A 13,320-nucleotide genomic window follows, 5' to 3' on the forward strand; every position below is an offset into this window, starting at 1 on the left:
TTGGGCAGTATAGTTAACATACGGCAGACTGGGTGGTGTAACAGTATACTCGCCGTTCCGTCGTCGAACGAAGCCAAAATACTGTACAAAATATATTTAGATAGTCTTAATCTAGGTTAGATGTATAAATTAAGTAGCTTTACGGAGCGACATTACTATTAAAATACACAGTAAAGCTCCTTAAATTTAGAAAAAATAAAAAAAAAATACTGTCAACTACAAAACCACCTTTAATTGAATGAACTGAATGATTTTTTCCATACAGCGCTATGCAACCATAGACTAATCTTTAATTTAAAAATAACCTGTGTTTTTGACAACCATATTTCAAATACGATTTTACGATGTAATTCGAATGAATGTTTTTGGAAAAAGTGGAAGATATCAAGTCAAAATCTTTGAAATATACGTGATAGTATTACTTATTATTATTTTCGAAATTCAACCAAACCGTTTTGTTTACATTTCGTTTAAAATGGATTAGAACAGACTAAAGATGTTAATAATACGGCATTCCTTAATGGAGATCGTAATGAATGCATTTACATGCCCAAGGAGCACACTTTATACGCCTTAAAACTGTTATATATATAAACAGTTAAAACAGCAATATGGTATTGATTTAGATAATAGTTCTCTATAAATGGTTTTAGAAAAAAGAAATTGTTCTTATAGACTTATTTCACTCAAGTCAAAATTTTAACACCTTCTTAATATCAAACAACTTAATTAAGTGTAATCTCTCTTAAGATTTACTCTTATAGTCTTTATTTTAAGTTCATCTGTAGAACAACTGATTATTTTTAGTAAAATTGTTCTATACACATCCAGTAAAGTCTATTAATACTCTAAAAACTAGTGTTCTTAAGTTTATTCTAGATATATTTAATGTATAGACATTCTGTAGTGTTTGTACTTATTGACAAACACGTTATAGCCCGTCTTCAGTAGGTTTTATTTTAAAAAATACTACAATTAGGGTTTTTACTCTATTTTTTTTTAACGCTCACACTCAACATATCCCCGCACAAGAGAAACCCTGAGTCGCGGGTACCATGGACACACATAGACAACCACAAATTACACCCAAACTCACGAGAGAAATAAATGTAGGCCATACAAATATTTCTCCCGGCCCGGGAATCGAACCTGGGACCTCTGCGTGGTAACCGTTCAGCCACAGAGGCAGTTTGTAACTTTGTAATTGGACGTTGTAAGAGTTCATGCAAAATGGACAAAGTAAAGAATATTAAAAGGTCTGGTGGAGGTGGTAAACCTTGGATATTAAGTCACATCATTCGATACAATCAGCATTGCCAATGCCAATTGTTCAAAATCCACAAAAATCACGGTTAAAATCCTCAAATTTGGGGAGAGCAAAGTTCATATTCCCCACAAATTCCCCACATCTCGAATTTTCATTATTTATTAGAAATACATCGCTTAAAAATATAATAAAGAATTAAGATACTCAAAATGCAATTTTGAGTATTCAAAATGTAATAATCTATTACGTTTGCTGTGAATGTAAACAGAATATAAAAAGCAAAACTAATTATAAAATTAGATGACTTTAAATCGTTTATTTATTTTAATAATAATAATAATAATAACGTACACACTCAACATAGCCCCTCACTAGGGAAACCCTGTGTCGCGGGTGCCATGGACATACACGTAGGCAACCACAAATTACATCCAAACTCACGAGAGAAATAAATGTAGGCCATACAAATATTTCTCCCGACCCGGGAATCGAACCTGGGACCTCTGCTTGGCAGTCCGGCATGATAACCGTTCGGCCACGGAGGCAGTTATATTAATTATAATATTAATTAGATTCAACATTAATCTGTAATAAGTCTGAACAAAAAATCATTTTTCTTTGCCTTACAAAATTAAGTACATTGATTATTTCTTGTGCATTTGGTGACACTATGTTAATAATCAATGAGTTACGACCTATATTTAATATTTAAAGTTGACGAGTGGTAAGTTGTGGTGTGGAAGTACCAACTGCTCGGCTTTGTTTATCAATCGCTGAATTCAATAGCTGATTTCGTTTTGCTTCATACCGGGGACCGGCCTAAGCGGGAGAAAGAATCGCGAACTCAACACGCACCGACTGGTAATTTTACAATTCAGAACCAAGAGCTCTAGTAATAATTCTATTTAAGCTGCTTGTTAATAATACGAGGGATGTGCGATGTTGAATAACACGTCGATATAGTCCATCGCAGTGTTTCTAACAGTAACGATCAAACTAGCGATGCATCAGCAATTGATTGATTAAACAAAATAATAAAATGTTAGAATCCCCACATTTTCCTCACATAGCGCCAATCCCCACAAAACCCCCAATCTAGTTGAAACTCCCCATAATTTGGGGAATTCCCCACAAATTCGCAACGCTTGATACAATAGTCGTAATTCGCACTCGGGCCGGTCATTTGTTTGTTGACAAATAAATAAACATTGTGAAGTAATTCCGTGTTGTAAAATGATAAAAACAATTGAAATGAGCGCGTAAACTACTGTACTTCAATGTTGTGTATGTGTATTGTGCCGTCTATCAATATAATATAGTGAAATCATTGCGTGAAATGTGGTTGGCGTGAAGAAATAACCTCAATTTTGTAATGAAAATTTTATTTCTTCCAACATAAGTTAGGTATGTCATTAAAATATTCCTTATATTTATATGATAGGGAATTTAATAACCTTTCTAGTCATATATAACACATTCCATATAATTATACAGAATAACGTTTTTTTGCGACAAGTTGGATTTTTTCAATTGTTGTTTTGACCTAGTGTTTTGAAAAGATCTATAACTTATAAAGTCTTCTATAACTTTATAAAGGTTTTGTAATACTGTCAAAAGAAAAAATCGCTTAGAAACATCGCGTTTTGTAGATAATCATAAAAACTTCATAGAAGTGAATGTACTTCTATAAGATCAACTACACTAAAGCAAATAAAAATAATCTTTTCGTATTCTAAAGTTTTTCTATAGATAAAGCTATAGACAAAATGCTCCCAACTGTGTTTTGAAAAAAACTTTAAATTCTTATCGCCATTTTTATTTTTAAAGAATGACTATGAAGTAGCAAAAAGTAAATCTAAGTTGAAATTAGCTTCAAGAAGCCTAGAACTTCTTGGAAATGGTTTGTTTTGTGAGTTATTTTGTGTATTTAAGCTTTCTATAAATATTTAAAACCGAAAATCGATAACTGTATTTTTATTAAGTTTATATTTTATACATAAATATTTAAAATTTAGCGAGCGCATTACTTTTATGGCAGGTTTTACATCACTTTTCAAAAGTCATTAATATTATATCTAATTTCGCCATGTTGCAATTTTGATAGTTTATATTTTATAAGCCATTAAACTTGAAATCTATTAGTTTTAAGAGAATTGCGTCTTATATTTGCAACGCTTTAGTATTTTGGTTTTAAAATAGCATTACTAAGAAAACTATCATGGACTATAAATTATCTAAAAACTGTCTACAAGACTAAATAAAAACTGTCTACATTCTACAAATGGTCTTGTAGCATTCTAGAAGGGTTACTTGAGAAAAAATATAAAAATCACTCTTAAAACTACCTACAGGTAGTTTCTCGAAGCATTCTTGTGATCTACGAATAAAGTTGTGCCCACTTTTACTTTAAATTATCTAGAAACCTTCTTCGAGATATCTTGAGGGAATTTGAACTCTTAAAATATTCAATCGAATTAGATATCTTATAGTATATATTTAGATATGGTTGTGCTGCTTGGGTGGGGCTATCTACTGGATTTGAAATTGAGGGACAGAACAAAGTTTGTTTACTCAAGAAGAGTTTATATGGACTCAAACAAGCCAACAGACCCTGGAATTATAAAGTATACACAAAGTTTCAATTAGCAATGGTTATGGACAATGTTCCCACAATATAAGTTTAATGTTCGTATTTGTATTACAAGGTTTTGTCTTTACAGTATTTTTCTTTAAACTAACATATGTACATTTCACTGGCAAAATAAAGTCCTAACTCTTAATTAGATTAGTATATTTAGACAGAGAAATATATTTCAATCAGAATCCATTAAATGATACGGTGCATGACTTAATTGTTAACTTATTTAACTTAAACTGTAGCTTAAACTTCCTCAGGTGTCATAGCTTCCAACCTAAGCCTTTCCTCTTCCTCAGCCGCAAATCTAGCACCACGCTCCATCAGCTCCTCGTCACTGGGGAACTCTACAAGGGTGTTGGCATCCTTCATGTTGACTTCAGTGTTCCAAGCACCGGGGCAGTTGTACAGTCTGTTAATCCTCTGGTAGTCCCAGTTTGTGATGGTGGTGAGTTGACCCATCTGGTTTCCGCCAGCCTGTAGCAAATATAAGTTTTACAACTGCTCAGCATCTACAAATCGGAAGGCTTTACTGCTCAGTTGTAGTTTGACGTTCTGGACCCCGATTCAGTCGATATTTTAACCGAATCGTTCGATTAGATATTGTTCTCGAATCGAAGGGCGCTTTCCGAGCTATTCAGAACATTCGAGTTAAACGTCGATATCGTTATCCAACAGCGTTTACGGAGTTGGTCGGTGAAATAGATTTTAAGAAAAATGAAAATCCTTTTATACATTTTTAAGGTTTTAAAGGCCTAAAATATAAGAATGCATCATTGACTTACAATTATATGGACGTCGGGTCCGCGTTAAAAAGTGTCCGAAATTATTGGGCGTTAAAATCGTATACAGAGCGTCATTAGTCTTCGTTTGTTCGACTGACAGCGAAGCAAGCAAAATTAGACAGTACTGCGATGACATTACAATTTAAATTGAACGTTTTAGCTTTTTCATATTGCTTTACGTGTCACTACATTTAAATAGGTTGACTTGGGACATTTTTTCGTGGTTCTTGTATTACACCCGTCGTCCATTTATTTGTAAGTCAATGGAATGCATTAAAATAAACTATTAAATTAAATTAAATTAAATCCAGACTTTATTCGAAACAATTAGAGATTTCCATATTGCATTCTTGCTTTGTAAACAATAGGACGACGGTAACTTTAATTCGATACCTGTGTTCTGAATAACGTTCGCAGCCTTTGCCGGTCGAGACGTTCGAGTAATCGTACGGGTATGACGTCATTTCGGTTCGGTTTCGAATACGACAGTTTGACGTTCGATTCGGGTGTTGTGAATAAAAAATGAAAAGAAATCGTACGATATCAAGTCGAATCAGCTGACAACTGAGTTATCGAAAGGTTCTGAATCGACTTGCTGGCCCTGTACTCTATCCGTCCTGAACAATTATTATTAGTGTCAAATAAGTAATACTCGACCAAGTTAAAAACGCACGATGCGAAAGAAGCTTCATACTTGCCTCGGCTTCCGTGGTCGAGTGGCTTGCACACCGGTTTTCATGGTGTCGCCATTTCTGCGTTCCCGGGTTCGATCTCCGGCCGGGTCAGTGTAGAAAACTAACTTTTCTATATTGTCTCAGGTCTGGGTGTTTGCGATACCATCATTGTTTCCAATTTCCCTAACACAACTGCTTTAGCTACTTACTTTCGAATCAGAGCATGATAGTTTCATATCAAACGAACAGTCACAAGTGAGGCAAAAATCAAATTCATGTAGGCTAGTTTTAGTAGTAGGTTAATTTTCGGTTTTAGTGAATATTTATTTAGAAAATACAAGTTGAAACGCGTTACTTCCTTGTGGAATGTGATGTTAGTACTCGTATCTATTTTGTTTGTCTGACGTATTTTTATACTCATTTATCGCATATTTCGTCATTTTTAGCTAAAATTCTTGATCTGTTCGCGGTGCAAGTTGACCTTGAGCACTGAAGGCCCGCCCGCTCGTGTAGGCCCTTTTGGCGCGCTTCAATTTGCCTCACTTAGCGTGTGCGGACTAGGTTTCTATGCGTTATTATTCTAAGATGCTAAGTATATCTAATACACTTGGCATTATCTTGATATTTGGTCAAATATTATTTATTTCACAGTAATTCTTTCGGACGGATGTCGGATAGTGACGGGACGAACAATTAAGTCGTGCGCCTGATGGTAACACGACTGTTCATAACAGTTGCAATGCCATGCAGACCTTTAAAACACAAAGATCTACCCGTCACCTTTACCCTTCATAACCGAAACGCAGTAACGCTTAAATATATGCTTGGCGGCAGAAATAGGTAAGGTGGCAGTACTTCCCTGGACAAACTCTTTCACAAGGAGCTCTACTGCTACAATTTATGATTATATACACACATCAAAAAAAGTTTGCGATCACTTTGAAAAACTGAAATCTTTTTTGTTACTGTAGATTATATTATGATTTTTTCTTCTTTTTAGACTCTTTATTTAAAAATAAATTAGAACATAAAACAATGACCCCGTTCAATTGTTTTTTCATATAAAAAGGCTTTCAGTCCTAGCTTACGCTCATTCAGAAATCTGATTTAGTCAATTATAAGCGATTCAAGATATTTTTCGCGGAAAGTTGTGATTGAAAAAATGCCAAGAGGATTATCAGAGGTTTTACGAGCTAGAATAGTAACTTTGAGGGAAGAAGGATACACCACGAGAGTAATAGCACGCAGACTTGCTATATCCCAATCCTGTGTCGTGGCTACGTTGCAGAGGTATCACGGAATGGGGAATTTAGCTGACCGACCCCGCAGCGGTCGCCCAACTGTTTTGACAGCTGCCCAAAAGCGCTATATTAGATTGCTGGCAGCCCGTGATCCAACAATCAACGCCACTAAAATAAAAGCAGAAGTCAGGGCCGCCTCTGGGCTTGAATTTAGCACGCAGACCGTTCGCAATTGCTTGCACCAGGCTGGATTACGAGCACGGAGGTCTTGGCGAGCTCCGCTCAATTCCCGGCAACGTCAACAACGAAGATTGCAGTGGGCTAGACTTCGGCAAAATGAAGAAGGTGAGGACGAAAACATTTGGCAAAACTGTCTCTTCGTTGACGAATCCCGAATCAGCACTCATCCAGATAACCGACGTGTCCGTGTCTGGAGAATACCAGGCGACCGTGAAAGACAAAGAACTGCCACTGGAACAGTTCAGCAAGGCGGAAAATCGGTGTCCTTTTGGGGTGGCATTATGATTGGAGCTAGAACGCCTTTGATCCCGTATCGGGGCTTCATGACAGCAGACATGTACAAAGCAGTTGCTATTGATGATATCGTCAGACCATTCCGAGTAAACCAAGGGCACCAATTTGTACTGGTCGATGATAATGCGCCCGCACATCGAGCTCAACGAGTCAATGCTGCTCTTCAAGAATACGATATCACACGATTAGACTGGCCTGCCGGCTCGCCCGACTTAAACCCAATAGAGCACGCGTGGGATGCTCTTAAACGAGCAGTATGGAACCGTGAGCCACGTCCCCAGACAGTTCCAGAGCTCAGGGAAGCCGCTATTGAAGAATGGGATAGGTTACCCCAGGAAATGCTGGATAACTTGATCCTCAGCATGCCCAGGAGGATCTTCGCATGTATTCGAGCCAGGGGAGGAGTTATTTTATATTGAATTCACACCTTTTAATAATAAATTGTTGTTTAAGTTTAATTAAACAGTCTTTTTCTTTCTATGAAATTTCTATCACTATTACATTATGATTAATGGCTCAATTTTTTAAAATAAATAATAAAAAATAGTTTTATATTTTAATTTCAAACAGGGTATTCCTATTTAAAGAAAGCATACAACATAGATTTTTTCTTGATAAAGTTAAATTTAAAGAATTATAGGAGCTTATGCTATTGATCGCAAACTTTTTTTGATGTGTGTATCTTGTAGACTTACTTGACGAGCTACAATAGTGGGTTGGCCATTTCGACTGAAAGCAGTTGGGCCATAGTGCTGGTTGCTGGCGTATTCGTAAGGCAGACCCAACATGTTGGAGTATTGAGTCGGTAACAAATTGAAGTTGTGCTCCATACCTGGAATATGAAGAAATAGAACCTCACTATAAACCAGTCTTCAGATTTGAAGATTTTTTTTATTATAAAGATATAAATACGCGTTAGACCTTCTTGTCACCTGATGGAAAGTGACGATGAGGTCGACGATGGAGCATGCACACCTAAAGGTCGAAACATAAAACAGCGATACGACGTCGCATCCATGTAGCTACCTAGTTTAAAAAATTACATTTGACGATGGTCGAAGGAATGGTTCGGGTGAACCATGGCAATGAGATGCTTTGCCGTATCGCAGCAATTTGCGTCGCAGTTTACTGCGTTGCGAATCCGCATCGCGCCGGTTCGCAGTTTTGTGTTTCGACCCTAAACAACGTCTATTCACTCTCGCCTTTCTTCTTATCTGTAATAATTGCCATCGTGGGGCAAGGATTTGGCAATCGGCGTAAGGTATTCGCCGGTTGTTGCCCGTGGTACGCCATACGTACAGGTAAAGAATGCATCGAGTATATAACCAGAAATAGAGACGAAATGACATTTAATTTGTTTGAAAAGTATTCTGCCAAATCATTACTGTACAGTTGCGCTCCGATTGGCCAGCCCGAATTCGAAACAATTGACGGGTATCGTCAATTATTTCATTTCGAAGCGACCAGTTTATCTTGTCCTTTGCTATAATGGACGAAAATTGAAAAATTACATATTTAATATTTAACTACCGATGAAACGTGATTCCGTTTGTTTTATAATTAGACGTTTTTTTGTTTTTCCCACACCACTGAATGGAACAGCCCCCATTGTTATAGATATTATCTTTATTACAATATATACAGAATATTTTTAGAATATACAGAGACGTACATACAGGTCAGTTGTTGGCGATGTACTATTTCAGGTTTCTGATTTGTGACTTCAGCGTAAACGAAGGTTGATATTTAAAAGTGATATAAAGTCCCTTTGCCTGATGAGTTGTCAGGGGTGGTATTTCGTCTTTATTTCTGATTATGAACTCGATAAGAGAATGGTAGGCGCCTAGAAAAAGCCCGAGTTATACTATTTATGCCATACAAATGTAAAAGCGTAACGCCTCGTGTCAATCCTTGGAATATCCACAACACAGGAGTAGAATCATAGCCTACTACAGATTTTTTACTCGCTACAGTCTCGGTCGTAAAACATCAGAGCGGGACAACAATATTGCAATATCTTTCTCTCGCCTGCTTAGTGACATATGCATTGGTTTGACATAGCAGTGTTGTTTTCGACATATGTTGAACACTAACCGGGTTGTACGTTGTGAAGATTAATGCTGACCCAGTCGTTCCTGACGCGAGCCTGGTGCATGTGGTTGAATCCAGCGTTGTGGCCAAACTCGTGGAAGATGACGCTACGATGTAGGCAACCGTTGGGAGCGAGATTGTGTGTATGAGCACCCATGTTTTGATAGTACCCCACGTTGGCATAGCACCCGTTGCTTTGGTCCTTGAATATTTAATACGGGTTAACATTTCGATTTTCGACTAAGGCCGTGGTAGTCTTAAGAGAGTTTACGCACTACGTCCGGTTCATATCAGTTCCGAATCCGAGAAATGACGGTCCGAAATGTCACATTGATCATTTTATCTCTAAGTGTATAAGCGATATTCATATTTTCTAGATTTGAATCGGACTTAATGCACAAGCGACACCCGAAGTGGGTCAGAGTCTTCTAGATTTGTAGAATCTCGGATCCCAAACGCGCTAGCGGTTTGACTTATAGCCTCTCCAGCAGAGGCCGTGGGTTCGAATTCGTCCTCGCACCTCTGAATTTTCGGAATTTATGTGCCATGTTTACCATGAGCTTTTCCGTGAAGGAAGGATAAAATCTAGATGTCGAAGAAGGTTCATAACCGTCTCTCGTAAAACGTGTGAAGTCTCCAATCCGTATTAAGCCGAACTATTTACCATCGCCTGAAAGGAGACCATGTACGCAGTGGGCTGTGTAAATGGGATGAGGATGATGTTTTTATTATAGTCTGCCTTTTTTGAAGACAAAGTAAAATGACATTTGCAACGTTGCCAGTTTTCATAAAATTTTAAATAGTCATGTAGTTGTTGCATCGATAGATTGTGCAAAAAGATATAATTTTGCCAAAAATACTGAATCGTGAATGTTACGACGTTCTCATGATTATTAATTGCGATAATTGCCTTCTCCATTTTTATTTCGACAGTTGGTCTAAGGGAATCGAAATCAAATTTCATTCATTTAAATTTGAACAAGAACAGGTGGAAAGTATACAGACAATCGGACCGGTAATACAATCGAATGCTATTTCCGACTTGGAATTGACGTGACGTGTATTGAGTGTTCATACGATTGTGGTACGAGCGCCTTCCGGTAGTCGGATCAAACTATCGGATGGAAAAATCGGACGTGTATTCCCGCACTAAAGGGCTGTTTTGCCGAAGCGCCATCTTTGAGAAATCCATGAAAGTTTTTTTACGCTCAACCTTTACAGCTACTGTTGAAATTACTTTTTACTTAGCACTAGTTAGTATTGATTAACATTTTGAATTCGATGATTTTAAACGTGGCAAAAATAAAAAGTCACAATTTTTAAGTTTAATTACGGGCGCGAAAAACTGGAAAGAAAGAATCATTGCTTACTGTAATCCTGACGAAATCGCGCTGGGATCCGCGCTGGACGAATCGGATGCAAGTCCTGTCGTGGTACATGGTCATCACACCACGGATGAGGTTCTGGTTATTGGCAGCTGGAACGACATTGCTGACGTAAAAAAATTGTATTTGCGGCAGTGGCAAAATACAAGGAAAGAGAATGGTAGAAAGATGGAGGATATCCTGACTCAGAAACTTAGATAGTGGTTCAATAGGAACACCCGATAATTATTCAATGCTGTAGTGTCCCAGGTTCAGATTGCCATTATAATCGCCGACCTTCATTAGAAGATGGCACATGAAGAAGAGAAGGCACTGTAGACTATATTAATATGTGGAAATTGTATGTACGTATGTATGTATGCATGTAAACACTTCATTATGCTACAACAAAGACATTGTAGTAGTTACTAATATGCGTTTATTGAAATACGATTTCCCGTAAAGTATAATTCCTTTATCAATAAACATTGTACCTTGTTTTACTGTTCCATCCTGTCATGTTCGTTGTCCTTGTTTGGCCGATTTGTTCATGAATACAGTGTAACGTTTAGATATATAGATAGATAAGATTTATTCAACGCTAACACACATTACATCTACATAGTTCTTACAATCAAAGAAACCAGTCATTTGTAACTCACAAAATTTACCAGAACCTAAATCTGACCAATTTTGTATTGGAAAGGCCCTGGCTTAGCAAAGATGCTGTAGACCTTGATAGACTAGGAACAGCTCTGTTATTGCACCAGTACCAATCGGTGAGCGATCGCATTCATAGGACCATGTCATCAATAAAAATAAAAAAGTAATTGAAATATTCTCTTCATTTTTCCTTTGAATGTTTTTGTGTCCTTTTCTCCTTTGATTTAAAGAGTACTTGTAGATTTGAGTAACTTACTGTGTCCAGCGAACTGAAAAACGATATTTCTGCCGGGCCATAGTCGGTTTGAGTTCTGGATGCCATTTTTTGGAGTAAAATCCTCTTCGGAAAACGCAGTAACCATATCTTCAATATCCTCCTCAGTGAGGACGATGTCACCCTGATATTTGCCACTGTTCTCCCATGGGCTATTCCACGGGTATTTCCTCATATTCTCCTCAAAAGTCGAGTCATTCTTCTCTGTAAGTGAACAATTAAGATTCGATGAAGTAACACGACATGAATTTTGCAATTTCTAAAAAAACAGACCACAAAGTGCGGTACCTATGGCAGTTGACAAAATTTTGAACTATGAACAACTTCAGGAGTCGAAGAAATAAATTCCAATAACTTTTTCAGAATAATTGAGAGATTTTCTGTAATACAGTTTGTAATCTTACAAAGATCCGCAGCAAGCGCATAGAGAAATTCATAAGATCTGCTGACTCGTTCCGTAGCTCAGTTGGTAAAAGCAGTAACCACAATGAGGCAACTGACACTGGTTCGGGTCATGACGGATCGAAGGAACATTCTTTGTGTTTGTTCGATATTTTTATCAATAATAATAACACACCAGAGGTGTGAAACTGCTGGACGTCAATGTGAAAGAGTTCGTCCCGGGAAATACTTAACCTATTCCTTATTCCTCCCGCCAAGCATTAATGTCAGCCCAGTTTTTTTAGGGGTAAGGGTACTAGTGAAATTACTGCCACATGGTACTTGTTAACGTATGCCTCAGGGTGACAAGCGCAGTGGCAGTGCGATTTAAAGCTCTGAGCGGCACTGCTACTGTTATGGACAGGCGTGTAGCTTACCATCAGGCGCACGACTTGTTCGTCCCGTCACTTGATATTATATAGAAGAAAGCCAGTACATTTATAACAGATTAGTACAGATTTATAACAAAAAACATAGGAGAATTTTGACAACTCGGTAACTTGACCTGTGGTTCAGTTGTTAGGAGCAATGCTACGGTGCAGCATGATCGTGGGTTCAAGACCCATCGGATCGAAGAAATAAATTTTCCTATGTATCCAATCTTTGATTTAACGATTATAACAAAACTAGTGGAGTTGTTATATCACAAAAATCTCAATATTCCCAAGAAATAAACGAACGTCATCGTAGTCAAAAACATCATGATATTCAGTAAAAGAAAAATAGAACAATGAAGTAACTTACCGGACCTGACATCTCGCAGGAATTGCCTGAACGAGTCAATCTCGTCCCTAGACCTTGTTGGAAGGGCAAGGGAGGACCCAATTAGGCAAACCAGAGCAAGAAAACACAGCATTTTCACAGCAGTTTTCGTCAATTGACGATTATCCTGCTCCACGGGTCCTTTTATACTAACTAGAGGTTAAAACGGATTAAAATCAGTATTAACAATCTATCGAAAATTAATCGTCTTCCTTAAAATAGATAACTATTGTTTTTTGTTATACGCTCGTTATCAACCTGATTAGTTTGCTATTTGGAATTGCTTAGACGTGTTTTACTGAGGCGAGTTACCGGAGGAGAAGCGGGAACTGTTTTGCTAGATTAAAAAATACCGGATAATATTTGTGACAGAAAGAATACCTTTATCACATCACACCAAAAAAATTATCATGTAAGTGCCTAAGAGCTCGTGCAGCATGCCGGCGATCTTTCGCAACTGCGGTCGAACCGATTCGCTGCGTCTTGTTTAAATATGTAGAACTAAATTAGTGCAGCGTGCCCGCCACCGGCGACCAATGGTCGTGAGACTTGCAGCCAGTGATGCCAGATTAAGTGATTTCCCGCCATT

The 13,320-nt window shown here is 37.6% G+C and overlaps 1 protein-coding gene across 1 annotated transcript; it reads right to left on the reverse strand.

Annotated features, from left to right (window-relative positions):
- Positions 1-3,795: 3,795 nt before the first annotated feature.
- Positions 3,796-12,867, reverse strand: LOC113238895 (astacin-like). The gene is made up of 6 exons (XM_026475747.1): positions 12,714-12,867; positions 11,511-11,732; positions 10,598-10,704; positions 9,231-9,429; positions 7,832-7,968; positions 3,796-4,379 (listed from the first exon to the last, which is right to left on the reverse strand). The coding sequence occupies exons 1-6, from the start codon at positions 12,823-12,825 to the stop codon at positions 4,149-4,151; spliced, it is 1,008 nt and encodes a 335-aa protein (XP_026331532.1). The 5' UTR covers positions 12,826-12,867; the 3' UTR covers positions 3,796-4,148.
- Between the last annotated feature and the right edge of the window lie 453 nt (positions 12,868-13,320).

This window comes from Hyposmocoma kahamanoa, unplaced genomic scaffold (assembly GCF_003589595.1).
Source record: "Hyposmocoma kahamanoa isolate Upper Pololo Valley unplaced genomic scaffold, ASM358959v1 98758, whole genome shotgun sequence".
Taxonomy (NCBI): Eukaryota; Metazoa; Arthropoda; class Insecta; order Lepidoptera; family Cosmopterigidae; genus Hyposmocoma; species Hyposmocoma kahamanoa.